At 54.1% G+C, this 27,131-nt stretch overlaps 3 protein-coding genes across 8 annotated transcripts in view; 1 reads left to right on the forward strand and 2 right to left on the reverse strand.

Annotated features, from left to right (window-relative positions):
* Positions 1–13,768, forward strand: part of Mapk8ip1 (mitogen-activated protein kinase 8 interacting protein 1) — a 27,033-nt gene extending 13,265 nt beyond the window's left edge. The window contains exons 2-13 of one of the 2 annotated variants that reach the window (XM_008834151.3): positions 5,836–5,941; positions 7,021–7,098; positions 7,772–8,080; positions 9,453–9,534; positions 9,770–10,582; positions 10,747–10,822; positions 11,325–11,497; positions 11,768–11,877; positions 12,031–12,147; positions 12,346–12,416; positions 12,521–12,619; positions 13,030–13,768. In XM_008834151.3, coding sequence (XP_008832373.1) covers positions 5,836–5,941; positions 7,021–7,098; positions 7,772–8,080; positions 9,453–9,534; positions 9,770–10,582; positions 10,747–10,822; positions 11,325–11,497; positions 11,768–11,877; positions 12,031–12,147; positions 12,346–12,416; positions 12,521–12,619; positions 13,030–13,102 — 2,107 coding nt within the window. In that variant the 3' untranslated portion in view covers positions 13,103–13,768. The remainder of the gene's footprint in view (positions 1–5,835; positions 5,942–7,020; positions 7,099–7,771; positions 8,081–9,452; positions 9,535–9,769; positions 10,583–10,746; positions 10,823–11,324; positions 11,498–11,767; positions 11,878–12,030; positions 12,148–12,345; positions 12,417–12,520; positions 12,620–13,029) is intronic. The other variant, XM_008834153.2, reaches the window with a different exon arrangement.
* A 78-nt stretch (positions 13,769–13,846) lies between these two features.
* Positions 13,847–15,387, reverse strand: CUNH11orf94 (chromosome unknown C11orf94 homolog). The gene is made up of 3 exons (XM_008834154.3): positions 14,380–15,387; positions 14,157–14,230; positions 13,847–13,989 (listed from the first exon to the last, which is right to left on the reverse strand). Exons 1-3 carry the CDS (start codon positions 14,481–14,483, stop codon positions 13,868–13,870), a joined length of 300 nt encoding a protein of 99 aa, XP_008832376.1. The 5' UTR covers positions 14,484–15,387; the 3' UTR covers positions 13,847–13,867.
* A 1,562-nt stretch (positions 15,388–16,949) lies between these two features.
* On the reverse strand, positions 16,950–23,339 carry Pex16 (peroxisomal biogenesis factor 16). 5 transcript variants are annotated; one of them, XM_029564068.1, is made up of 13 exons: positions 22,935–23,339; positions 22,476–22,596; positions 21,910–21,945; positions 21,022–21,098; positions 20,564–20,697; positions 20,331–20,431; positions 19,985–20,094; positions 19,401–19,533; positions 19,124–19,276; positions 18,967–19,039; positions 18,710–18,829; positions 17,453–17,517; positions 16,950–17,135 (listed from the first exon to the last, which is right to left on the reverse strand). In XM_029564068.1, exons 5-13 carry the CDS (start codon positions 20,635–20,637, stop codon positions 17,077–17,079), a joined length of 888 nt encoding a protein of 295 aa, XP_029419928.1. In that variant the 5' UTR covers positions 20,638–20,697; positions 21,022–21,098; positions 21,910–21,945; positions 22,476–22,596; positions 22,935–23,339; the 3' UTR covers positions 16,950–17,076. The 5 variants fall into 5 exon arrangements, 4 of the variants coding, with proteins under 4 accessions (XP_029419928.1, XP_029419927.1, XP_017653930.1 ...); XM_029564067.1 differs by lacking the exons at positions 22,476–22,596; positions 22,935–23,339 and adding an exon at positions 22,139–22,460; XM_017798441.2 differs by lacking the exons at positions 22,476–22,596; positions 22,935–23,339 and adding an exon at positions 22,139–22,457 and having other exon boundaries at positions 19,401–19,481; positions 19,985–20,011.
* Between the last annotated feature and the right edge of the window lie 3,792 nt (positions 23,340–27,131).

The following is a 27,131-nucleotide window of genomic DNA, read 5'->3' on the forward strand; positions in this document are numbered from 1 at the left end:
TCTGGATCCCTCCAGGAAAGATTTTGGCCTCAGGAATTTGGGGGTTGGACTGGCCTGGGAGCTGGGCCCAGGAAAGATGCTGCTCTAGGGCAGCTGGTGGCCATGCCACCCAGAGATACAAAGGAAGATGGGGGCGGGAAGCAGCCTCAAGGGCTCCTGGGGACTGCACTGAGGAGCTGGGTTGTTCTGGATGTAAAGGATCAGGAAGAGGAAAGGTCAGCCCTGGCATCCAGGAAAGAGGCAGACAGGTCGTACAGGTGCAGGGAAGCAGAGGGAGGTGAGGGCAGGGCCAGGCCCAGAGTGCTCCTGGGGACGTGAGGAGGACCTGAGTTGGTCTGGATGCAAAGGATCAGGAAGCAGTCGTGGTTCCCCAGGTGTCTGGGGCACCAAGGCAAGGAATGGGACAGGATCCAGGCTAGGAGGAGAGACAGGCAGGGGAGATGGAAGGGTGATTGAGGCTGAGGGAGTCAAGGTACGATCCACCTACCCTGGAGAGAGGCCTGCGGAAGCAGAGGGCAACATATAGACTTTTTAATATTCGTTCCAAAAGATCCTTAAACATTCCATCCAGTAGAACATCATGCCCCCACACCCTACCTTGGCCTGGGCTGGACTCTCCTAAATGATCAGAAAAACTCAGTTCTAGCTTGGGACCCAAAGGTTCTAATAGATTGGATGAGCAGCATCACACTCACACAAGGGTCATATACATCCTGTGTGAAAGGGATTTCCACTGTGAGATTGTCTCTTAAGGGGAGTTTTCTCCAATCTGAGTCATTCACTGTTCCCAGAGTCCTTGTCACAAAATGACCCTGAAGTGTTTGGGCAAACCTAACAAGTTAACCCAGAGTGGGGATGTCCCTGGGACTTGTTTCTTGAATTGACACTTCTTACCCGAGATGACCACAGTGTGGAAGGGAATTCCAGACCAAAGAAACAGCCAGCATGACTGGGTGCACCGGCAAGGTGATGAGGGTGTCCTGAGTCCCTGGCTCGCCCCAGATTCAGCTAGGGCTGTCTTCCCAGAGGCCCAGATGGCCTACCCCAGATTCTCTGATAAGAACATAGGAAGTTGGGTCCAAGAGGGAATGGACTTAGACATTTGCAAGGCACAAATATGGAAAAACCCAGGATCACTGGGTGTTCATCCAACATTTTTTCTGAACCTATGTATTAGGTCCCATATTGAATGATGGAGAAGGACATGACCCCACCCTTACCATCCAGCTGCCAAGGGAGACCACCATGGGTCATATGACCCAAAGGGAAAATTACAATTATCTCATTCCAAGGGGGACTCTTCTGGTCTTTGAGGTCAGATGAGCTGTTGGGCTGGTGGGGCAGGAGGCTACACAGTGGGGTGGTGTCCTCAGGACCTCCTGGTAGCCAGCTCTGTAAAACTTGGGGTCAGACCTCAGGTAAGATCCATCACAAGAGGCGCATGGGGCATATTGGGTAGGGCCCAAGGCTCCTTAGCTGGCCTGCCTTGTCTCAGACAGGCAGCTCGAAGTGGAAGGCTCAAGCATGGCTTCTGACAAGTGTACACTCTGCTCCTGTTGGCCTTGCTCAGTGAAGCTCAGCACTGTGCTTGAACTTACTTCCCATGTACTTCCAACTCAGCCTGCTCTGGGGCTGAAAGAGTAAATGAGGAGGAGAAGAATGGCTGGGAACTGCTGAGGGGGGTGGGGAGACAGGACATAGGGACAAGGGAACTAGGACAGCAGGCAGCCTGAAGCCCCACCAGAGCACCTGAGCCATTCAGGAGAACCCAGCCCCAGGGCCTGATGGGAGTATGGCATAGCTTTTCCAGAGCCTGAGTGAGGTGTTACTGGGGCACCCAGGCTGCAGGAAGAAGGTACTGCGGGAAGAGAAACTGTAGATAGGAAGACAGACAGTAAAGTCAGGGAGGCCTCCAGTGACCAAACAACAACAACAGGGCCACTAAATGTGTCTATGCTGAACATCCACCCAGTCAGTATGGACAAGCAAGTCAGATGGATGCAGATCTGCTGCCCTGAGGAAGCTGCCTAGTCCCAGCCCCTAGGGAGAAGCTGCCAACCTGCTAGTACTGTGTGATTCAGCTGTGTGGCCTCCCAGGCAGGGTTCAGGTTTCCAAGAAAGTGTCTTAGGCAAGGTCGAGAGGGAACTTCCTGCCATCCTTGCTTCCCCTTGCTGTCCTCCAGCCTTCCCTGCCTCCTTCCTGCCTTCCCCATGCTTGGCATCCATGAGCCCAGAGGGCTCAGTCCCCCCTGGAAGTATCTTTGGTTTCTGCCTAAGAGACCCAGATGGTCAGTCAGAAGAGGGAAGGGCAAGGTCTTGACCAAGAGGTGACAGCAGAGGGGAGCCTTGGCCAGTCCTTCCCTCTCTGTCTTTGGTCATGACTTCCTCCCAGCACTCTGCAACTCAGACACTCCCTGCTGCTCCAGCTCATGGCATCCTGAGGTGCCAGGCAGGAAATGATGGCTTCACTTTCTATATGGGGAACCAGGGCTTACTGCACCTATGCCTGAGCTGTGGGGTACCTCATCTGTGAGATGGGTAACCCAGAGCCCTCTCCCAAGATGGCAAGGATATGAAGCAGAGTTGGGGCCAAGCTTGGGGGCAACTTGGAAAAGGAGTCAAAGTTTGCTGTCAGATTCCCCTCTTTCTAGGCCCAACATGGGGCCAAGCCCACCCTGACAACCAGCTTAGAGAAGCACCCCAAAGTAAGACAAAGTAATGGCACTGAGATTTTTAAACAGATCACTTTCTCACCCCAGTGGAGGTCATCTTCTGGGACTCCTTTCCTGGGTTGGATTCAGGAATAAGGGAAGGAAAGAATATACTCCCTGCCCAGGAGAGCTAGGGATCAATGGCAGGCGCCTGAACTACCTAGCCTAGGGCTCTTGCCATCTCTGCTCAGTGCCCTCTGTGACTCTGCCTCACCCAGGCCTGTTGTCCCCAGAAGTGCCTCATCAGGCAATGCAGAGGGTCCAGAGATGCACAGAGTCACCTCCCATCCACTGCCATGTTGAATCCTGTGGCCCCACTCCAAACCCTTCAGTTTGAGAGGAGAGGTAGAGACTGAGGTTGTTGTGTGTGCAACACCTGGTATTTATTTACTGAGCACCTACAGTATGCAAAATGCCCTCACCAGCTCTGTCCTCCAGGAGCATCTGGTTTAAATGGGAACTGGGTGGGGAGACATATATTGGTTACAATATGGATAGGGAGGTGAGAGGTGTGTTCCATCCACCTTGGTAGTAGGGATGGGTGGGTGTCTCTGAGGGATCTAGGCAGAAGGTGACATCAGCCACATGAGAGGGTCAGGAGGGCTTCCTGGAGAAGTGGGCTTCTTTGAGCATCCCTGTGGCATATTCAGTTTGCGGGCCTGCCATGTGCACCATGCAAGTCCTCTGTTGGGTACTGTTGGGGCATAGTACCCACCCTTGATGGGAAGGCTCAGTAAACAGGTGATTACACATGGACCTGGAGTTTCTCCCTTGCAGATATCCCTGGAGGCTTTTTAGTGGGGATAGAAGGGATGCTGATGTTCCTAGAGACTTCACCTCAGGGTGGCAGGTGGTACAGACTGGTGTAGGTAGGCAGTGGTGAGAGTGGATGCAAGAGTTGGACCAGGGATTGGCAATGAGGAGGCAGAGGTGTGTGAGAGGGCACCAGCAGAACTGGGGGCATCTGAGGACCTTTGTAAAGAAGGTGCCCAGAGAGTCCCCCAAAGCCCTATGCTGCCTCAGAACTCCTCATGCACAGTGACCTTCCAGGCAGATAGCACTTAGTGCTAGCCAAAGGGCCAAGAGGCCAGACTAGGGAGAGTGCTGTGGCTTCTGGACTGGTCCCCTCCCCACTCTGCTAGCCACTTCCTTACCAGCTGGAGGCCACACCCCTAGGCCTGGGAACCTCCTGTGGGTGGATTGCAGGTTGAAAGATGCTTTCAGCGAGCACGTTTCCCTGGTCACAATCCTCCAGTTGCTTTCAGGGCCTCCAAACTCTGTGAAAGTCACTCCCAAAAGACTCCTAACCCAGCTCCAAAGGGTCCGAATTCTGTGGGTCCTGGATGCTTGTTCCTCTGGCATCTATCCAGGAGTGAGACAACCTATTCCCTACCCAGCAGCCCTCACCCTGGGTGCGCCAAAGCCCCCCCAGATACAGTGTCAGGGTGGAGCCTGTGACTGTTGGGGTGTCCATTCTTGGGGAGTTTCAGGAGCCCCTCCATCTTTTCACCTGATCCCCTGAGTATGGCACTGGTCCTTTAAAGGAGATCAGCGTCTTGGCTTTGGGGAAAAAGATCCGTGATTTCTGCCATCTGCTTACAAGCCTGGCCTTGGGGGGTGGGGTCACCCTAGTCCCCAGTAGGGGCATTGGAAGGGCAGGTGGAGCCAGTAGCATTGATCGCAGTAACCTGATCCTGGGGGGGGGGGGGAGGCGGCGACAACGCAGCAGCAGCACCAGCAGCAGCATTGGGCAGCTGAGGGAGGAAGCTGCCTGCAGCTGAGGGCTGGGCTGGCAAGAGTTGGGGCTGGGGCCTGGGTGGGCAGCTGTGGCCTCCACTCTGGCCCATCTATTTTTAATGAGCTCCCCAGGCTTCTGCAGCTGGCAGGACGCACAAAGGCAGGCCCAGTCAGTGGAGGCCAGAGGCCCCAGCCGTGCCTTGAGCTCTGGCCCCCCAACCCTTCTGGGCATGAGAGGGCAGCCCTGGGGCCCTGCAGCCCCCCAGTTGGGCAGGGCTCTCTATGCAGCTGGTACTGAAGATGGATTCCAGCCCAGACAATGACAGCTGGTTGGAGGATCAGTGGGAGCACTGGTAGGGAGCCTGGGGGCTGGTGGCAGGGTATGGGGGGAATCTGGAGGAGTTCCATTGAGCTCCTGGCCCCTGTTCCCTTTGACTGAAGTAGGGGGCAGAGGTGTGAGTCTCCTAGGCTCCCTTGGGGGCTGCACTCCCTCCTTTCCCGGGTGACCTTGGATGAGCTGTGTACCTTTGCTCTGTGCCTAATCTTCTGGTCTCTAGGGAAAGGTTCAAGCGTTCCTCTCAGCTTCCCAAATGCCCCATTCACACCAAGCCAGAGAGTACATGGGTTAGGAGCAGGTGCAGGGGTCAGGCAGGCAGCATAGTGACTGGCTCAGTCCTGCACTCTTGGGTGGGTACACAGGCTGGCTTGGACTCCTGGAAGTCTGTTAGTGTTCTGGTGCCCAAGTGCTCTCTGTGGTCTGTCTCTAGGCCTAGCCTGGGCTTTTCCTGACCCCATCTGTTTAGGGTCTTTGCACCAGACAAGATTTTGTAGTTGAAAGGATGAGATCAAGAACATAACAGGAGGCCATAGGTTCTCTTCAAATGGACTGACCCCAAAGACCCCCCCCAACACACACATTGTTCCCAGGGCTCAAAGGTGACACCCATTAGAGGACAGTATGGCTTGTCAGCCCTTTGGGGTTAGTTACTGAGGACCGCACTGGTGCCCCTGCTCTGGGCACCCTTGTAGTCTTCTCACCTTTGCTTTCTGCATGGATGATGGCCTTGGTACTTGCCTTGGCCATGGAGGCATTTTTCCAGCAGAGCTGGGATTCTGAGCAGTTGGACCTTCTAGGACTGCCTTCTGGTTGGCAGCCCGATGGAGAACTCCCAGCTGGAGATGCTGGGGCAACCTGGAACCACCTTCTCCACCACCCTAGGTGGAATGCCTTCTGGCTCAAACCCCAAATCCTTCCCCTGCCTATTGGCTACCCCACCACTGGTGCAGACACTCAGTTCTGCCATCTAGAGACTGTCACCTGCCTTCAAGTGGCTGCCCCTGGGAAGAGGCCCCCTGGGTTGTAACTTTGGTTTTCTGTTCCCACCAGGCTCACTCACGACATCAGCCTGGAGGAGTTTGAGGATGAAGACCTCTCAGAGATCACTGATGAGTGTGGCATCAGCCTGCAATGCAAAGACACCTTGTCTTTCCGGGTAAGGGCTGGCTCTGGAAAGTCTGAGTGGGGTAGCAAGATGAGAACAGGCGTGAGGGAACGTCCATATTTACAAAGAAGTTTCAGGTGTGTGGGAGTCCCCCCAGGAGGGGAAGTAACATGGAGGAAGCATCCAGTATGATGTCTGTCACATCTTCGGTGCTCAGTCAGAATTCTTTAAATTCTATGTGTTGTTTTTGCCAGGGCTAAGGCAGGAAGCAGTGCCTTCATTTGCCCCCAAGGAGGGAGGGCAGGAGAGCTTGAGATGTAAGACAGTGGCAGTGAGAGCCAGAGTGAAGAGAAGGGCCTCACAGCAGCAGCTTGGCAGAGGGCCTGCAGCAGTATAGGGTGGAGTCTGCTGGAATCTGCAGTGCTTTGGGCAGGAAAAAGAAGCCAGGGCACTGCCAGACTAGCTCCCATGGCTGCCAATGCTGGTGCACCAGAAGGAACACACCATACAGCCTGCCAGGCTCTCCATGGCACTCGCTGAGGGATCGGCCCAGTATCACTGCTGCTTTGGACCCCTGGCTTTGCCATAGGGACAGGTTCTCTCCTGTCCTTATATCTGAGTGCCAGGGTACCCAAGCTAGATGGGGATCCCCATCAGAACAGAAAGCAGGGGTTTGCTTGCCAGAATGTGGAAGACAGTTGCCACAGGCTAGGATTTAGAGTCAAGCACATGTCTCTTCACCCCGGGAGAGTGAAAGTCTAGGTGAAACATTTGGAGAGCTGCAGTATGAGCTGGGAAAGGGTATTTGTCTTAATGTTGACCTCTTACTGTTCCCTGCACTACTAGAAACTGTCAGGCAAGAGGAAAGAAAGAGGTGAGGATGATCCTCTTGTTCCCATACCCCAATCCTCCACGTCTGTTCAGGCCAGAAAGGGATGGAGGCAGAGGCCACTTAGCTCTGAGATGATTTCTTAAAGATCACATACCTATTCTGGACTCTTACCACCACCGTCTCCCACAAGCCATGCCTTCAAAGGGGTTCTCTTCAACTAGTCAGGGTCCCCAGATGGTACTAGACTAGCTAGGGTGATCCCTTGTCAACGTGTCGGCGGCTTTCACATACTTTGCAGAGTCTGGAAACCTGGAAGGCACTAGTATTGTCCCCAGCCAACCCTGGAGCCATGGAGGAGTCAGGGGAGCTGTCCAAGGTGCCTGGGAATTAGTGACAATACGGGAACTAGCACAGCGCTCAGACTATCGAGGCTGGCTTAACTGGGGGGAAGGTGTCCTGTTGGAGCTAACACGGGAGGGCTGGGGTGCCACCGCCAGGGTTCTGGGTGCCGCCTGCCCGCCCTACCCCCTCGCGGTCCCTCTTCCGACTGCTGTCAGAGCCTCGAGCCCATAACTACAGACCTCTCATAGTTCTGGCTGAGACGCGGTTTTCCTAGTTTGCTTCGATGGCCCCTTCAAATATGGACGAATCATCGCATCCATCCCTTGTGACCCACCCACCCAACTCCTTAGCGACCCCTGCGTCCCCATGGCAACAGCGGTGCTTTCACTCTGGGATCGCCTTACGACCCGGATGAGGTCACCGGCCGTTGTCAAGGGAACGGAAGGGTGCAAGGAGTCCGGAGGGGGGACCATGGGAGAGGAGAGGCGTGGGCGGTACCGGCGCAGGCTGGAGGGGGGACTCGGCCTCGCAGGAGGCGGGTGTGCACCGGTCCTGGCCCGGCTCCCTAACTGTTGTTGCCCCTCTCGCGGCCGTGGAATGGACTCATCCGAGGTGGTGGGGAGGGAGGGGGGAAGAGTGCGTGGCGGCCTAGCCCCACCCATCTGAGAGGCCCCACCTCCTGACGCCCCTCCGTTCCCGCCGTGCAGCCCCAGCGAGTGGGGCTGCTTCCTGCGGGCGGCGGTGGCAACGCTGGGAGCCGATTGCAGGCGGAGATGCTGCAGATGGACCTGATCGACGCAGCGGGGGACACTCCCGGCGCCGAGGACGACGAGGACGACGACGAGGAGCGCGCGGCCCAGCGGCCGGGAGTGAGGCCTCCCAAAGCCGAGTCCGGCCAAGAGCCGGCGCCTCGCAGCCAGGGCCAGGGCCAAGGCCAGGGCACGGGCAGCGGGGACACGTACCGGCCCAAGCGGCCCACCACGCTCAACCTCTTCCCGCAGGTGCCGCGGTCTCAGGTGAGTGCGGGGACCTGGAAGGTGGAGGGCGCAGGCTCCGCTCTTCAGGTCCGGGACCATTTAGGCCGCAGTCTGGGGACAGATCTGCAGGAAGGGCCAGGAGAGAGGCTTAACGAGGGACAGGAAAGTCTGTCCTAAGAACTCAGTCCATCTGGTCGGGTTTGGAGCCTGGGAAGGGCAGAAGAATTTGCCAGGGACAGTGGAAAGGTTGGAGTGGGAGAGGGGCAGAGCATATTGAGGACAAGGCTTTGAGAGATTGGGTACTTGCATTTGTGACAGGGTCCCTTTTTAGGTTATGGGCTCCTGTGAAGGTTGAGAGGCAGCAATAGGGCCTGGAGTAAAGAGCATCCAAAATGAGAAGGAGGTGGGGATGGGAGATCAGGGTCTGCAGCCAGTTGGAAATCTTGGCAGCTGGGAATTCCAGAAGGCAGAGGGAGAGATAGGGGATGGAGCTGCTTGTCTGAGTTGGGGACCCAGGGCCCCTGACTGATGGCTGGATGCCAAGGAGGACTGCTTTGACCTTTTGTTTTCTAGACCTATGGAGGAGAGATACTGGGAGGGAAGAAGCTGGAAAGGTGGGGCTGCTGGTGGATGGATGGTGCAGGGGCTGCAGGGATGAGGTTGATCCTTTTCCCAGGATCCTCTGGCATGGCTTTTGGCAGCCCAACTCATGAATGTGCAGGCTAGTGATAGTGTTCCCAGGGGAGAGAGCCCAAGTTGTGTGTGTAGAACCTTGTACATAGGCACTGTTCAGGGGTCCCAGGAGGCTGAGAATGTGGGATGGATGAGCTGTCCGGGAGATCCAGGAAGGAGGGCTGCTGACAGTACATCTGTCATTCCTCAGTCATGAGGGACTTTGGGGGTGGGGGGGCTGTTACAGAGTCATGATTCATCCACCCAGGTCCCCAGGCCAGCTCCTGGGAAGACCGACCCTCGTGCCAGTGTCCCTGCTGCTTTACTAGGCCCTGATTTTCTGAGCTCTAGAGCAGGGTGTCAGTGACCCTGTCCCCCACCAGGGCTGGATTTGAGCATCTAAACACGTTGATCCGCAGTGTCTGGGGCTGCTGGTCAGATTCTCCAGGGAACTCCATTTCTCCCCACCACCTCCCCCACTCACACCCACACTGGCCAGCACTACCTTTGCAGAGCATCTCCTGAAGGTTGCCCCCAAGCCATCAGGCCTGTGGGGAAGGGATGTGACCTCTCATCCCTCCTGCCTGCTCAAAGAAGGTTGGCAGAGAGGCCTTTGGCAAAGGGAGGTGGGGTGGACACAGAACACAGCCTAAGGATGGCCTGATGGGGGCAGGACCAGGGCCTCCCTGTGCCGGGCACTGCTTACGTTCCTCATAAGGCCCTTTTGTTCTCTGCACAGGACACACTGAATAATAATTCCCTAGGCAAAAAGCACAGTTGGCAGGATCGGGTGTCTCGATCGTCCTCCCCTCTGAAGACAGGTAGGTCAAGCCTTTCTCCCTGAATTAGAAACCTAGCCCCAACTAGCCACAGCAGACCCAGTAATCTCCACCTGGCCTACCTGGGTTGGGGTCAGCTGGGATGTGAGCTAGGTGACCAGCTGCAGAGTCTGCCCAGGGAGGCTCATCTTAGCTTCTGGGTGGACAAGCAGGAAGAGAAGGGGGCAGATATCTGGAGTGGGGTTCTGCCCTCAGCATCTGCCTGCTTACCCTCCAGGGGAGCAGACACCTCCACATGAACACATCTGCCTGAGCGATGAGCTGCCACCCCAGAGCAGTCCTGCTCCCACCATCGATCGAGGCACCTCCACTGACAGCCCTTGTCGCCGTAGTGCTGCCACCCAGATGGCACCTCCAGGTGGTCCCCCTGCCAGTGCACCTGGTGGCCGGGGCCACTCACATCGAGACCGAATCCACTACCAGGCAGATGTACGGCTTGAAGCCACTGAGGAGATCTACCTGACCCCAGTGCAGAGGCCCCCAGACCCTGCAGAGTCCACCTCCACCTTCTTGCCGCCCACTGAGAGCCGGATGTCTGTCAGCTCTGATCCAGACCCTGCCACTTACTCTACAACTGCTGGACGGCCACACCCCTCCATCAGTGAGGAGGATGAGGGTTTCGACTGCCTGTCATCCCCAGAAAGGGTTGAGCCATCAAGTGGAGGGTGGAGGGGAAGCCTTGGGGAGCCACCACCTCCTCCACGGGCCTCCCTGAGCTCGGACACCAGTGCTCTGTCATACGACTCAGTCAAGTATACACTGGTGGTGGATGAGCATGCCCAGCTAGAGCTGGTGAGCCTGCGGCCCTGCTTTGGAGACTACAGTGATGAGAGCGACTCAGCGACTGTCTACGACAACTGTGCCTCTGCCTCCTCCCCCTATGAGTCAGCCATTGGTGAGGAATATGAGGAGGCCCCTCGGCCCCGGCCCCCCACCTGCCTCTCAGAGGATTCCACTCCTGATGAACCTGACGTCCACTTCTCCAAGAAGTTCCTGAACGTCTTCATGAGTGGCCGCTCTCGCTCCTCCAGTGAGTCAGCAAGTGGGGAGCAGTGGGGGACCTGGTCAGGGAGAGCTGAGATGGAAGGGGCCTCAGGCCCCATCTGGTCTGCCTGAGAGGACAGAGCTTTCTGCCTGCCCCTCCACCTCAGCCTAAGCTGAGGATACCTCCTCCAGCACATCCCCTATCTACAGGTGCGGAGTCCTTCGGGCTGTTCTCCTGTGTCATCAATGGAGAGGAACAGGAGCAAACGCATCGGGCTATATTCAGGTGAGGGCTGTATCCCTCCCTGACACTGACATACACACACACACACATACACACACACCCAACCCCAGGCTCAGAGCAAACCTGTTCCAGCGTCCCTTCAGCTACTGGGGGACAGTATCCCTTTTGTAGGAACTCAGACCTTGGTGACAGTACGCTGAGATCTCATGAGGAAGGCAAGATTGTACACCTAACCTAGCCTGGTGCCCAGAGAGATCCCTGCCCCTGCATAGCATCTACACCCCACGTTGCCTCCTCCAGGCAGAGTGCTCATCTTCTGTGATCTCTTAGTTTAATTGGGGCCTTTCCTCTCTTGGCCCCTAAGTTTTGGGTGGCAAATGTATGTGAATAGCACATATCTCACATAGGAGCCAGCTCAGTGACAAGTATGGGTGTTTTGCAACTATTTAGTGAACTCACAGTGCCACTATGGCTCCCCACCCCAGAGTGGTTCTGGCTGGAAAAGCCTGGTGAGAACTTTCTCATGTGGTCTTGTTGGGGACAGGTTTGTGCCTCGACATGAAGACGAACTTGAGCTAGAAGTGGATGATCCTCTGTTGGTGGAGCTGCAGGCTGAGGACTACTGGTATGAAGCCTACAATATGCGCACTGGTGCCCGAGGTGTCTTTCCTGCCTACTATGCCATCGAGGTTACCAAGGAGACTGAGCACATGGCAGGTAGTGCCCTTCCTCCGGTCTGTTGTCACCAGCTCCTTCATCTGCCCACCCGACTTGCTACCAGTAAACATACATTTACCCCAGGTCTCAGCCAGCCAGGGGAATGAGCAGGGATAATTTCAGGTCCATTTCACAGTTGAGAAAAGTGAGGCCCAGCCAAGTTACGGCATGTTGCTCCCTCTACTTGCTGAGTCATTGCTCATGCCTTGGCATGGCTCTGAGTCCCCTCTTGCTGTCTCTTTTGCTCCTCACTGCACACTTCCTTTCCAGCCCTGGCCAAAAACAGCGACTGGGTGGACCAGTTCCGGGTGAAGTTCCTGGGCTCCGTCCAGGTTCCCTACCACAAGGGCAATGATGTCCTCTGTGCCGCTATGCAAAAGGTACTGGTCTTGGCTCCCTGCTTTTCCCTTGGGTGTCCACCCCAAGCCAGTCCACACTGCTGGAGAAAGGACACGAAGGTCTACAGGCAGAACTGCAGCAGCAGGGATCTGGAGAGAAACACGGTGTCTGACCTGGCCCTTTTCCTCACACAGATCGCCACCACCCGCCGGCTAACCGTGCACTTTAACCCCCCCTCCAGCTGCGTTCTTGAGATCAGCATTAGGGGTGTCAAGATAGGTGTCAAGGCTGATGATGCTCAAGAGGCCAAGGTGGTTTCCTTCCACAAGCCCCAGCCTACTTGCCCCATGTGCCTCTCCTGCTCTTCATGTATGTCTTTTGCCCCTTATCTCCTGCCTTCCATGTACCTTGCCTGTCTCCTGACCCCAATGTGCTTCTCCTGCCCCCCATCTCCTATCCTCCATGTGCTTCCTCCTGCTGACCTCTTGCTTTTCTCCTTCTTCATGTAGGGGAATAAATGTAGCCACTTTTTCCAGCTAAAAAACATCTCTTTCTGTGGATACCATCCAAAGAACAACAAGTAAGTGGGAGAGGCACTGGTGGTGGGGGTCCTGGTGGTGGTTTGGCACCATCATGGGTGGGCATGAGTCAGAACTTGTCTGACACCTACCTGCCTTTCCACAGGTACTTTGGGTTCATCACCAAGCACCCTGCTGATCACCGGTTTGCCTGCCATGTCTTTGTGTCTGAAGACTCCACCAAAGCCCTGGCAGAGTCTGTGGGGTACGTGTTGTGTGCATGTGTGCTTGTGGGGTACATGTTGTGTGCATGTGTGCCTATGTCTGTGTGTCTGTTCTTGTGTGTTGCCAAGCAGGGAGTACCCCATCATAGGCCCCAGAGCTGCTTCATGCTCAGTGTTAGTGTCATTCTTGTCTTTCCTTAAGCTCTGGAAACTCCACTCTAGTAGCCAGTACAGTGGCCAGGGGGATGCTGGGAGGTCCCAAAGAGCCTATGGTGTGGGCCACCCCCTTCGTTGTTTAGCTGCTGGGCCCTTTCTCAGCTGCCACCCTCATTGGGAAACAGCACTGAGAGCTGTTCTCAGGGATCCCAAAACACCCTCTGAAAAGCCTGAGGTGAGAATCCTGGCTTCCCCTGGCAGAGGCTTCTGGTCACCCATGTCCCCTGCCTTCTAGGCGTGCATTTCAGCAGTTTTACAAGCAGTTTGTGGAGTACACCTGCCCCACAGAAGATATCTACCTGGAGTAGCAGTGTTGCCGCCCTCTGCAGTACCTCAGCCCCAGGCCAGTACCAGGACGGCTGGCTGCTGACAGGATATGGCACCACTGCCAGCAGAAGATGGGGAAGCGAGGGCTGTTGGCCTGGGGTGGGGGTAGGGGTGTGGGGAGAGGCAGGTGCGATTTATTGTAATATATGGGGCTAGATTCATCTATAGAGGGCAGCGTGGGCTCTCTGGGGACTGGGAGGAGGTGGGCCTCTAGCCTCAAAGGCATCCCTGTAGGAAGAGGCACTGCCCAGCCATGGGCCTTGCTTCCTGCCAGGGGCTCTGGCTGTCTGGCTCTTGGCTTCTGCCTTGACAAAGCCCACTCCATCCGCAAGTGCCCACCTTCCTCTGTCCCCAACCTAACCTAGAGCCCTGGGCTCAGGGTGAGCCCAGTCACTTCCCGAGGACTTTCCAGTAAGGAAATGGCAGCAGGTAACAGTTCTCAGCTGACATCTGTGGGGCTCTGGGTGTCTCCCACCTCCAGCCTGACTGGCATGCTGGTACTAGCAGGCTTCAATGATGCCAGGAAGGAGAGGGCTACAGTAGGCCTTACCTGGCAGGGAAAGGAGGCCTCCCAGCTGGTCCCAGCCAATCCCATCACTGTCTTTCATCTGGCCACTACTATTAAAAGTGCCATTTCCTGTGTGGACCACAGTGAGTCTGTTTACTCTGACCCTTGCCAGGCCTTTTTGCTACACACAGGAAAGCCAAGCATTTGCTACCTAGAATAGCTTTATGTGGGGTTCCCATCACAGATTTACATCATAGTAATAGTCAGCCATGTTGGGCCCATCTCGCTTGCGCTGCTGGGCCTGAGAGAGGAGGGGTTGGGGCCCTCGTGGCCACGGGTGTTTGGGTCTGACCCCATAGTCTAAAGAGAGAAGAGGATGGGATGAGGGAAGGGCTGCTGATTTGAAATGGGGCTGCGGGCAGCTCTAAAGAGGCTGTCAGGGAGGAGACGGGGCCTGGCCCTAGGAGACCTCTAGGGGACCACCTGCCCTGTGGAGGGTGGGGGCAGGAGAGGAGAATAAATACTACCATCCACCAGGCCGGAGAGTGGCTGGGAAAGTTCCAGGGGGGCTGAAAATTCCTCAGGAATAGATCGCTGAGACCTGTGGGAGATGTTGAGCTGCTGAGCTTTGGCCCCAAAAGCCACTGCCACCTCTTTGTAAGGGAGGGACAGCCCAGGATGAGAACTCCAAAAGCCAACCCTCCAGGATGCTCTTCCGGAGCCTTCTAGGCCCTTAGACTCTGGCCTTACCTCTGGGGCTGAGGGCGAAGGAGTGCACCTGCCAGGATGAAGTAGAAAAGGAAGAAACTGAGCCCAGCCCTGGGGTACAGAGCCCCCAGCATGGCAAGAACCATCTCCTACACAGTCCTTGCTGCGGCTTCTGCCTGCCCCTCCCCCAGCAGGACAGAACCTGGCACCAGCTCCCAGGGCTACCTCACAAAGGACATTAGTTCCAGGGCTCAGCATCAGCACCTGTCTTGGAGTAAGGCCAGAAACCTCCATTCTGAGGTTTGTGTCTCATTTTACTTTACTGACTCTGTGGCCAACAAGTCCCCAACCAAAATTCTGTGCCAGTGTCACTGCCCAAGAGCTGAGGGCACTAACTCAGTTCAAAGCTTGTTCTTGTCTCTTGTAACCCTGACCACTTACATCCTGTGCCTCAGTTTTCTTACCTATGAGGTAAACTCCACAAAGTACCCAAGGTCTGACACACAGTAGGTCTTTAATAGAAGTTAGACTCTACTACTCAGAGACCCTGCATTCCAGTCTCCCTCCATTATCTACAGCCCAAGACAGTTTCTCAGTCATGGGAAAGTCCTGCAGCTACAAAAGTCACAGTGGTCCTTTTTCCTGACCACCTGGAGTCCACTGGGTGACCAAGAAATCCATAGGCTCCTTGGGTCTTTTTCTCTGGGAACCCTTTCCAGATTGCTCCCTTGGCTCAGAACAGCCAGATCCACAGGTCCTGCTACTGGGGCTGTATAAGATGGTTAAAAGGGGATAAAGCTTTGGATCTGCATCCTAGAGTGAGCTGCAGGGCAGGAATAATGCTGCAGTATGCTTACTGGTTGTGGGACAAATAAAAGTATGAGTGACCACTCCTTGTGCAGGTCTGAAACAAAGCTGCGTTTCCAAGCTCTACTGGTTGTGGTACTCTGACTCCACAGCCCAGCCCAGCTACCTATTAACACAATGTAAAACTAGCTCACTTCTCCATACTGGAACCAATAATAATGACAGGGTGGGAGAAATGGCTCAGCAGTTAGGAACACTGGCTGCTCCTGCAGAGGACCCAGGTTTGAATCCCAGCACCCACACGGTGGCTAACGACCATCTGTAACTCCAGTTACAGGGGATCTGATGCCCTCTTCTGTCCTCCATGGGCACTGCATGACACTGGTGCACTTACACACATGCAGGCATAACACTCATACACATAAAATAAAATCAATAATTTTAAAAAATCCTGGCCCCACCCCACAGCACAACATCAGAATGGGCGTGAGCCCCAGGGTCTGTAGCTCTCCAGAATGCAGCTGCCCCAACCTTGTCTTCTACCTGCTGTGGAACCCAAGACCCAGAATATGTTCTACATTTCCCAACTTTGCCCCCTGGTCCCAAGTCTCTTGAGTCCTGATCACTCCAGTATCAAGCTGCACACTAACCTTTAACACTACCTCCCTTTTATATCCTGGTCCTGTCTCACAGCCTACCTTGTGTCCCTGCCAGGGCATCCCCCCTCCCAGAAACTGACAGACATGGGCCAGGGGTGTGGCTTGGTGGAGTCTCTGCCCAGCATATTCCAGGTAGGCCCCAGGTTCCACTGCCAAGATCAAAACAAAACTGCTAACATCTCAGAACCTGCTAGAAGGTTCTCTCCATCACTCCAGAGGCACTTGCCACTGTGCCTCTATCTCTTGCATGGCACACACAGTGATGTACATCCAGTAGTCAGGAGCTGTAAAGGCAGGAAACAATGCCTGTCGCTTGACTATACAACACATGGCACTGAGCCTGCTAGAGAGGAAGTAACCCAGGATGCTGGTTAAACTGAACTGAAGGTCACAGATGGCAGAGCTGACATGACAGGCTGCTCTTCCTACTGCCCAGCTCAGGGCCTGGGTGGTGCTTCTATGGTACCTGGCAAGCCTGACAGAGGCTTGAGCCACCAGGACATCTTGGAGGAGGTGGGGCCTAAAGGAGAGGGTTACAGAGAGTGCCCGCCAAAGCCAAGGGGTACCACTGCTGGAAACTCCAGCAGGAGAAAGGCTGGTTCTTCCATGGACAAAGGATGGGAGAAAATATGTGAGGCAGGCAGCTCACTCCCAGAATCTCTGCTCATGAAAGGCTGAGGCAGGAAGACTGCTGTGAGTTTGAGGCTAGCCTGGACTACATACTACATTTCAGGCCACTAAGACTCTATCTTTAAAAAAAAGGGAGGGAGGGAGGGAGGGTTGCTGGCTGGCTGGCTGGCTATATAGCCTTGTAGGGCAGACAGAGGCCTGGCCAGAAGGCATACTAGATCATGGTTATCCATGGACTGGTTTGGCTTGTGTTACCAGGGCCCAGCAAGAAGGAAGCACCCAGTCCCACATCTACTGAGGCAAGTAACATCCATGTTCAAGGAGACATAAGTCACAGGACTACTGTGGTATGACAAAGCCGGCCCTTGGGCCTGGTGGTGACTTCCTGCCCAGTGACAAGGAGCAGGCTGCAGTGGCTCCATCCTAGGTGTGAAGAGGAATGCTGATGGGGGACCAGGGCTGGGAGCAGGGTCTTCCAGGAGAGCTGCTGAACAGTGGACACAGAGAGCCACATGCTGGGCTGCTGCCAGAGTCAGTTTTATTAGGGAAGACTGGCCTGGGGGACTAGAGGGCGGAGGCAGGCCCTGCCCAGAGTAGCAGAGCTTGCCACCTGCCTGGCTTGGCACCCACTCCCAGATGTCTGTCAGCCCCAATTGTAGAAATAAATTTTCTGCCAGGAGGGTAGGTAATCCATGAGTGGCCCTGCAATGAGAGGGGGGCAGGAGTCAGGGAGGCCACTGCCACCAGTTCATCAGCTCACATCTGCACTGCCAGCTGCAACTCCTGCCTTACAGACAATGACTCTTGAGCTCAGGGGAGCCAAGCAGTTTGACTGGCCAGTCATCTTCTTTAGTGGGATATCTACAAAGGCCCCTTCTCTGCCCCAGAATCTCCACCAGATGAGGCACCCTCCTACTATTCCAGGTCACGGAGGCAGGTGGAAGGTTGCCAGACAGACACAGAGATGGAGCCCATATACACCACAGGACATTCCACAACCCCCTGCCTGCCATGCTTACTCGCCACTAGGCCTACACCAGGGATGTGGTCCGTCAACAGCTGGAGTAGGAAGAGGATCTTGGCTCTGGATGGGGGAAGAGAAACAGCACACTGAGTAGGGGAGTGGCTCTCTGCACATCAGGAACTACAGGCCTTCACTGACCACCAGGCTCCCCAGAAGACAAAAGGCTGGGATGGACCCTAGTACAGCAGGGTCACACTGGCATTCTCTCTATCCAAACTACACCCATTATCCACAGCTGCTGGATTGGCAGTTTGCACACATCACGTTGCAGATACGCTGCTTCACTTTACTCTCTCTTCTCTCCTGCCTTCCTGCCATTGACATTCAATAACACAGTGTCCTAAGGCTCACACTGTAGTAGGATCTGTACCCTGGAAGGTTCTAGAGTGAGGTAAGCCTACCTGCGCTTGAGAGACTCAGGAAAGGCACACAGTGCTAAGGCCCCCTTGGCTCAGAGAGAGCCTTGCTATTTAAGATGGGGATTTCCACAGGGAAACTCAGGATGAGATATGACAATGCTGGTAACACTGAAAGAAATGGTAAGACAAAACATACGTGGGCTAGGGTACAACTTGGGTGACATACTTGTGTGAGGTCTTGGGCTTGACCCCCAACATTGGGCAAGGGACACCTAATGTTTACCACCAGCTCACTGTATACCACGCACCACCAAATGCGGTCAGTCTCCTGGCCCCTACAACAATCTGTCAGAATAACACCATCATTGGACCTATTTCATAGGCAAGAAGATGAACCCAGTAGTCTCAGCCCCAGCCCCTGCTCAGATACTCCACCACAGATCTGGCCTTACAAACAACTGCCCCAGCAGGCTTTTTTGGGAGATTTTTCTGTGGCTAAGGTGGGGCTTCTGGTCCCTTATAGGTGACCAGCATGGATTGGGCTCAGCAGTGACAGCGTGGCTGGGATCCCTGTTTAACTGCCTAGTTCCTTTGCTGTTTATTACCTGCTCTGAGAAGTGGGTAACAACCTATTGTGGAAGGGAGCTGGAGGTGGAAGGCCTGCATCCACCACTGATTGGGTGACCTCCTAGAAGTGCTCTGACCCTGCCCTCAGTGTCTCTCTTGCCAACAAGTGTTCACACTCACTCACACTCACACTGGTGGATGGTCTGACAGCTCTGAGGGCATGCCAGGTGGCACAGTGGGACAGTACCAGACCCAAAAGGTGCTCAGTTAAGCCCTCCCCTCTCCCTGCACATGGCCACCCCTGCTGATCTGATGACAGTCCTTACTCAGAGAAGCGGTCGTAGAATGGGGAACGCAGCAGGTAGTAGAGTAACATGATGGTGCGGCGCCGCAACTCCAGCCGCTCCCTCCGGGTCAGGCCCTTCCTGTCACTCAGGAGGCTCAGGCTGTGGGAAAGGCACATAATCAGGGACAAGCATGATATATGTCCCTGAGAGGGAAGGAGACTGGGAGTCCACAGGGATAGGTAGAGGCTGCTGGGGAAGGCCCTGGGCAAGGAGTGGAGCCACTGGCCCATGCTCACCTAGTCACGTCCACCACACCGGCGAGCAGCCAGGGTGTCCATGACTGCTGACCCCACAAGCCCAAGCTGAGCACTGACGGCAAGGCATCAAGGATGTCTCCAGTGTAGGGTCCAGCTCAATTCCTCCCCCACCTGCCCCTAGCCCAGCTAAGGATACAATGCAACAGTGGCCGGGTGATGTACAAAGACTCTGCAATGGTCTCCTGCAGCCCCAGGGGTGTTGGGGGTGTTCTCAGCTCCTCCTGCTGTTGTTTCTGACGTCCTTCCCGCTGTTGGGGGGCTCCCCAGTGCCTCGAGTGTATGGACGGACCTAGAACACAAGAATGACAGATGAGTAAGCCAGGTACCAAGGTGGACACTGATGGAAGCCAGTCTCTTGGGTTCACGCTGACCTCAGCACCTAGGGGCCCAGTCCAGCTACATTCTCCACTTACTGTTCTGGAGGGTTCGCACAACTCTGTTTGATCGCTTCCCCACATATGACTGCTCCTGGCTGCCCAGGCTGTGGTTGCCATCTAGCAGGGATAGACAAGCCATACTGTATGAGGGATACACTTCCAGCACAGCCTGCAGAGAATGTGCATACAGTGAATGCTCACGGGCTATAGAGAGAACACAGGGGCTTGTTCCTAAGGCAGCAGTTGAGCTGAGGAAATCACATCCAGAGGTTTTGGTTCAACAAGGTACCTGTCTACAGAGGGACATATTCTGGAATTCTCCCTGGCTCAGGGAAATGTCGGTATTATCCCCGGCCAAAACCAGCAAAGAACCTAGACTTCCAAAGCACTGGAGTCAGGCAGGGAGAGCCCAAGCACAGCTGTGGGGGCTATAGCACCACAGGGCCATATCTTCTCAATCCTTTACTTTCCAGGAGTTATGTCAGAAGCAAGTACTGTGCCTGCTCAAGGGGAGGGGCAGGCTTGAGGCTGACAAAAGGGTCCAAAGCTGCCAGCCTGCCTTCTGAGGCTGTGGCCTATGATACAGAACCAAGCTGAGACAAGGTTGGCAGCCCACCTACCTTGTGCTGATGTTCTGTCCCCTCTTCCTGCAGCACACAAGACAGAATGAGGACTTTGGTACCACAAGTTCCAAGTTCTTGGGGATGTAGCTCAGTGGTAGAGCACTTGCCTAGCATACATGAGGCCCTGGGTTTGATTCCCAGCATCACAAAATAAATATCCCCAACTTGATAAATAATCAAGTTCTGATTTTCCCCCAACCTAATCATACTTCTTGTCTATAGAATGGGTGATAAGCTGGTGGGACATGTACTCTGCCTACACATCCATGTTGGTTGGCTCCAAATCCAAATCCACAGATCAGTCCCATGCCCTGTTACACTCCACAGCAGAGAAGCAGCTTACCCGAGGGCTGTGCCTGGGCCTCCCTGTCCAGTGGAACAATGGGGGGTGAGGTCTGGATGCCAGCCTTGAACCAGATCAGCAGGAACATCCGGAGGACAGCCCTGGGTTGGGGAGTATGGCAGGGCTGGGGGACATGGCTAGAAAGCAGGGAGGAGGGCTGCTCTGCTGAGCACCCTTCTTATAGATGGCCTGGGTCACCCCACCTCAGTCCTGTCCCCCACAGTCCCACCTACTTGGCCAGCTGGATGAGGGCAACGATGAGCCAATGGCCCACTTCGCCCCAAACCTTGGCGGCCCCCATCTCCATGAACACCTCCACACATTCCAGCACGCTCAGCCATGTCAGCAGCTTCTGCTGGGACAGCGACTGCAAGAACCCAGAGGTCAGGGAGCCTCCCTACCCCAAGTGCTGTCTTATAGAAAGAGGGCCTCACTGGCAGGTATGGAGTTCCCCCTTTCCAAACTTCACCCTCATGTTCAAACACCCAATTCCAAGCTGGGTGGCCTGGGACTGCCTCTTGTACTACTGTCTCTTCCACTAAGGCTCATAAGGACCCAAGAATGTCTCATACTTGGGAGATTGTAATATGTGCCGTGTGCACAGGTTGGTCACCACTGCTTTGTTCCTGGGTCCCTGTTAGCCACCACTCCTTTGTTCCTCCCCACCCTCTGCTCCTGGCAGAATCCTCACCACAGGCAACTTTTTCCGGAGTTCCTTCCGAAGGATCCCGTCGTTGAGCAGCACAAGCAGGTTAGAGGCAGAGTATACTGAGGAACAGAGTGTGGTCTTAGGAGGCTGGCTCTATGCAACCTCCACCCTTCTCACCTTTCCCTCAGCTCCAGAGATCACTTGTCATAAGTACTCAGCCACCCACAGACTATGTGGAAACCAACCTGCCTCTCCATCCACTTCCTCAAGCCCCATCCTCCCCAGGATGACCTTGTGTGAACATCTGGACAAGTAAGAGACAAGCTGATTTCAGTGACAAACCAGTGCCTGCACTGCTGGACAGCACTGGTCACTGAGCTGCTCAGAACTGCTTGTCATGTACCAAATGGTCATTGGCCTGTTTCCTCACATCCTCACACTCCCTCCCTCTGCAGATTGTCCCCTGAAGGTCTAGACCATGTCTACTTTTCAAAATCCATCCTTTTCAGGACTGTCACCTCCAGCACTCACTGAGCAAACACTGCTGAGGAACTTACGGTGCTGGGATCCTGGATCCTGGGCGATCTGGATTTAAATTTGGTCCTGACATCAGTGCCTGTTTCCCAGCCTCACTTAACTTCTGTTTCCTCAACTAGATGGTGAGAACAACAGTGCCTCATACTTATAGAATGTTAAGTCATCCCTTAACCCTGAGCAAAACCCTGAGTGTACGGCCAGTCAAGGTCCTCACAAGTGTCTCCTGACCCTAGAAACACCAAAGGGCTTGGCCAGTAGACAGCTGAACCTGTCCCATTTGTTCATGGCACTGCAATCTAACAGGCAACCCAAGGCCCAGAGCCAGGGTGTCATGTCCTTTGCAAGCTCTCCCATGCCCAGGTCGCCCCCTCCCCAGCCCAGAATCCAGCTCACCCAACTCTGACAGCTCGTGAGAATCCGAGAAGCGACCTGGAGAAGAAGGTACACGAGGCGATTGTGGGCATTTGCTGCACCGTGCAGCTCCGGGTCCCCTACTTCCCCCTCCCTGTGTGCCACAGGAACCTAGGTAGAACTCAAGCTCAGCGGTTACTACTCGAGACTGCAAGGAGAGGGCCATCAGGGTCAGGGTCCCAAAGAACTGGATCAAAGGTCAGGGTGGCACCTGCCAGCAGGTAACTGAGGCCGCGCACTGCCGTCTCCAGCTGGGCCGTGGCAGCCGGGTGCCGAGTCACGTACTCCTGGTAGCGGAGGCCCAGGAGCCGCAGCTTCTCCATCCTGCTCAGGGCACCGACAGACCCCGGGCGCGGACAGACCCACGGACCCACAGGGCGACTGGCCGCGTAGCCCTGCTTCCTGCGCCCTCCTTCCTGCTTCCGGCCCTAAACCCGCCTCTCGGTTGCTCAACTTCCGCAGCCCAGGTTGAGAGTGACGCAGGCGCCTGAAGACGCCCCTTCACCCCATCTCTTGCGGCACCACCCCGCGGCCGGAGCCCGCCCTACCCGCTCCGTCCTGTCAATGGCCCGCGACGCTGGCTGAGCCGCGGGGACCCGGCTCTTCCGCCTTCTCGGTTGACTAGCCTGGAGCCTGCGCAGTGACGGCGCCGCGGCAGTCTGAACAGTTCTTGGTAGAGAGAAAGAGTACGAACCCTCAGGCTTTTCAGCAGATCGCCGAGAGGCTCGAACTATAAAGGGATTGGGCTGGAAAGCGCAGAATGGAGCTTCAGTCAGACTTGGGGAGGCATGGGTAGTCTCGAAACGGACTGTGTCTCAGCAGGGGCGCGTCTAGCCAGCCGCCCATAAAAACGGAGTTAACTGAGGCAGCAAGGAGGCAAGCCTAGCCTAGCAAGCAGATCTCGTGCCCTGACTTCGGTTCCAGCTCCCTCAAACCCACTGCTGGACCTCCAGGTCCGCGGATAGCACTCTGGCCCAGCCTTCTGCTCCCCGTAAGGGATGGATGACCTTGTGCCACACGCTTCCTGCTTTGCGCTTCGGTTTCCCCCTCTGTAAAATGGTTAAGAGCAGACTAGGTCCTTGAACTCGGAACGGAACTCAACATTTTCTACCTCGGATGCACCTCCCAACCCTCAACCGGGAGGGATGGGAGTAACTCTGGGATCCCTTCCTAAACAGGGTAGCGGCGTTGCAGAGGTGAACTGTGGGAACGCGCTCTGGGGACACAGCTGATTGGCTTTGAGAAGAGAGGCGTGGAAGATTGCACCAATAGGAACCGAGGCCGCGGATTTAGTGATCCTGAGATTTGTAACACTTTGTTTGCTTAATCCCCTTTACCAGATATTGTTTTAAGAGGAAAACAGGATATACTTAATAACGCCCAGCCAGGATGTTAGCTACATGTATGAAAATGTCAGAGTGAAACCCATTATTTTGTGCAATTAATATACGCTAATAAGTGCACGTTGCCAGGCGTAGTGGCACTGGCCTTTCATCCCAGCACTTGGGAGTCAGAGGCAGGTGGATTTGAGGCCAGCCCTGTCTACATAGGGAGTTCCAGGCCAGCAGGGCTACAGACTGATCCTGTCTTTTAAAAAATGCTCATAAAGCGGGGCGTGGTGGCGCACGCCTTTAATCCCAGCACTTGGGAGGCAGAGGCAGGCGGATCTTTGTGAGTTCCAGGACAGCTGGGGCTACAGGGAGACCCTGTCTCAAAAAGACAAAAAAAAAAAAACCTCATAAAGCAGCTGGAGAGATGGTTTAGGGGTTAAAAAATACTCATTTAAAAAATACATTTTAGGGATTGGAGAGGTGACTCTGCTGTTAAGAGCACTGACTGCTCTTGCAGAGGACTCAGGTTCTGTTCCTAGCACCCATGTGGCAGCTAACAAGCATTGGTAACTCCAGTTCTAGGGGATCTGATGCCTCTTCTGTCTTCACAAGCATTGCACACATGCAGTGCACCTACATGCATGCAGGCAAAACACTCATTCACATAAAATAAAACAATATAAATTTCAATTTTTTTTATCTGGGCGTGGTGCCACATACCTTTAAGCCCAGCACTTGGGAGGCAGAGACAGATGAATCTCTGTGAGTATGAGGTCTACATAGCCAGGTTCAGGCCAGTCAGGCTACAGAGTGAGACTGTCTCAAAAAATCCCAACAACAACAAAACCAACTTAAAATTTTTTTAATTTTTATTTTACATGTATGAGTATATTATTGCCTGCATGTATGTAAGTGTACCTGTGTCATGTATAGGATCCTCTGGAATTGTTAGCCACCATATGGGTGCTGGGAATCAAACCTGGGTTCTCTGCAAGAGCAGTTAGTGTTCTTATCCACTAAGCCATCTCTCCAGTTCCCATACCAACTTTTTAAATACTGGGCATGGTGGCACATGCCTGTAAGTAATCCCAACACTCAGGAGGCAAAGTCATAAGGATCTCTGCAAGGTTGAAGCCAGTCTGATCTCTGTAGTCAGTTCCAGTCCAGCCTGAGCTACAGAGTGAGACTTTGTTCATTTGTTTGTTTTTTAAGTTAAATAAAAAAGAATGGCTGCCACATCATGATTGGGATGATGGTTTAGTCTGGCCCAGAGCCTTGGCATTTAAAGTACCATATTAGATAGCCATACTTTCCTCCCCCTTTTATCAGCTGTGGAGCCATGCTCATTCTTGCCTGTTGCTTCTCCAGGAGAGAATAATAATAAAATAAAAATAATAGAAGAATAAGTGGTGAACAAACTAGATATTTTGAATTTTGCAATCTAAGCCTTCTTTAATTTTAACGAAGTCTACATTGTTTTTTTCTTTTTTCAATTTTAAAAAATATTCTATTTATTTATTATTTTTAATTTATGTGTATGCGTGTATGGCTTGCATGTAGGTAAGTGCACCCATGTTGTGCAATGCCCACGGAAGACAGAAGAGGCTGCTGGATCTCTTGGAACTGGAGTTACAGACAGTTGTTAGCTGCCATGTGGGTGCTGGGATTTGAACCCAGGTCTTCTGCAAGAACAACCAGTGCTCTTAACCACTGAGCCATCTCTCCAGCCCCAACAAATCCATTTCTTAAGTTGCTTTTTTGTCAGGTATTTTGTCACAGCCATGGGACTAGTAACTAACACAATAAACCTTTGTCAGGGTGGTAAGAACTCTTGTTCACAGATGGGTTATGAGAGGCCCAAGTACTTGGCCAAAGTAGCAGAGCAAGGCGCTGACCAAAAGGCCTGTGGCAGTGTCTTTTGGCCAGTAGGACTGTCACATATTGAGGCCTGTTAGCCATTGGGATTAGGACTTGGGCTCAGGGAACTGGGCAATATGTGGTTTTTCCTTTCTTCTACCTCACAGACTCAACGACTTTATTTCCCTTTGGCTATTCCTCCAGCCTCCTCTGCAGCTACAGAGTGAGGGTGTGCACATGTGGGCAAATACCCTTGCACAAGAATTCTCTACCATTCCCAAAAGTGAAAGTCTTGTGCTGTGGAGAAGGAGAGGCAAGGAGGACAGAGTGGTACACGGGACTCCACCCCTATCCCATCCAACCCCCCACCCCTACCCTAGGACAGAAAGTGAAGGGCACTGGAGCCTGTTTGCTCTGCTTCCCTCCAGGACAGGGGGATCAGGCCCAGCCAGGTTGGCAGCAACAGAGCTCTCTGAATTTCCTCTCTAGATCCTGAGCCTGATTAGACTTCAGAGACAAAGAACAGTTGTGTTATAGGCTGGCAGGTGGCCCCTCCCTGCTGGACCCCTGCCTGGGCCTGGCCACCCAGTTGGGCTGAAGGCCTCTGGGCAAATTGGACCCAATCCCCACTCCTTCAGTCTGCCCAAGTCACAGGGGAAGAGAGAAAGACCAGTTGGACAGGTACAGCTAAGGACACCAGAGGCCCAGGGAAGGGGCTGGACTGGTCCAAGGTCACTAAGTAAAGTGTTAGGGGGCTGGAGAGATACTCTGGGGTAAAAGCATGGATAAAAGCACTTGCTGCTCTAGCAGAGGACTCAGGTTCTGTTCCTAGCATCCAGATGGCAGCTCACAATCATATGTAACAATCGTATGTTCCAGAGGATCTGATGCCTTCTGGCACGTATTATATTCTTATATACATGCAGGCAAACACACACATAAAATAAAAATAATACATTTTAAAAAGTAAAGTCCTAGGGCCTGGTGTGGTGGCACATGCCTTTAATCCCAGCACTCAGAAGGCAGGTGGATCTCAGCACTCAGAGATGGAGCCTAGTCTACATAGGGAGTTTCAGGGCAGCTGGGGCTACAGTGAGATTGCCTCAAAAACAGCAGTAGTAGCAACAGCAGAACAAAAACAAAAAAAGTAAAGTCCTGGACAGAGCTGAACTAAATAGGGTCTAAGCTCCAGAGGACCAAAACTCATGTCTCTCCCAACCCCCAAGACTCCAGAACAACTCCTTGAGGGCCCAGCATCTCAGCCCTTTCTCACCCCCGCCCCGGGTGCTCCCCCTGTCCTGGAGGGAGCAATGATGAGTGATCACAGTGGGATCTGCAGACCCAGGGTCTCCACTCACCTCTCTTTATGGAAGACTTAACTTGGACTAGACCCTACCTGTGATCCCCCTCCCTCCACCTGCCCTTTCACATTTAACTCCCACAAACCATCTCTGTTGAGGGCCCCATCCCAACGGCAGACTGAAGATGGAGACAGACGCTGGAACTCAAAGCTCTGGACACCAGGGTTTTCTCTCAATTTCTAGAAGTAGGAGGAGCTACCATCGGTCTCCATAGCAACGTTACTCCTGGCCTCCAAAGACCCATTGGCTGAGCCCATCTCTGAGAGAAAGGCATCCTGGCCACCCAGGGGAGGAGTCAGTCCCAGGCTGCTGTTTGTGGGTTGGCCTCACATTTTATAGTTGGACTGGGCTAAAGGGCCCAGCCTGAGCCCCAGGTGAGGCCCAGTGGAGTACTTAGAGGGCAGGTTCTCATTCCCACCCACTTTCCACACAAACTGAGCACTTGGAATGTGTGCCCCCGGGGACCCACAAGACATGACAAACAAGGTATCTTGAGCAAGAAGACAATAAACAGGCAACTTCAGCTTCCCAAGAGGAGCTAGGAAGAAGATAAGCAAAGGGATGTGGAAAGATATATCTACATTCCAGGCAGAGGGAGAGTCAAGGACAGGACCCGAGCTAGAAAATCCTTAGGTGAAAGAGTTCTGGGGAAGGG

Source organism: Nannospalax galili, unplaced genomic scaffold, assembly GCF_000622305.1.
Source record: "Nannospalax galili isolate Female #2095 unplaced genomic scaffold, S.galili_v1.0 scaffold697, whole genome shotgun sequence".
NCBI classification, from domain to species: Eukaryota; Metazoa; Chordata; class Mammalia; order Rodentia; family Spalacidae; genus Nannospalax; species Nannospalax galili.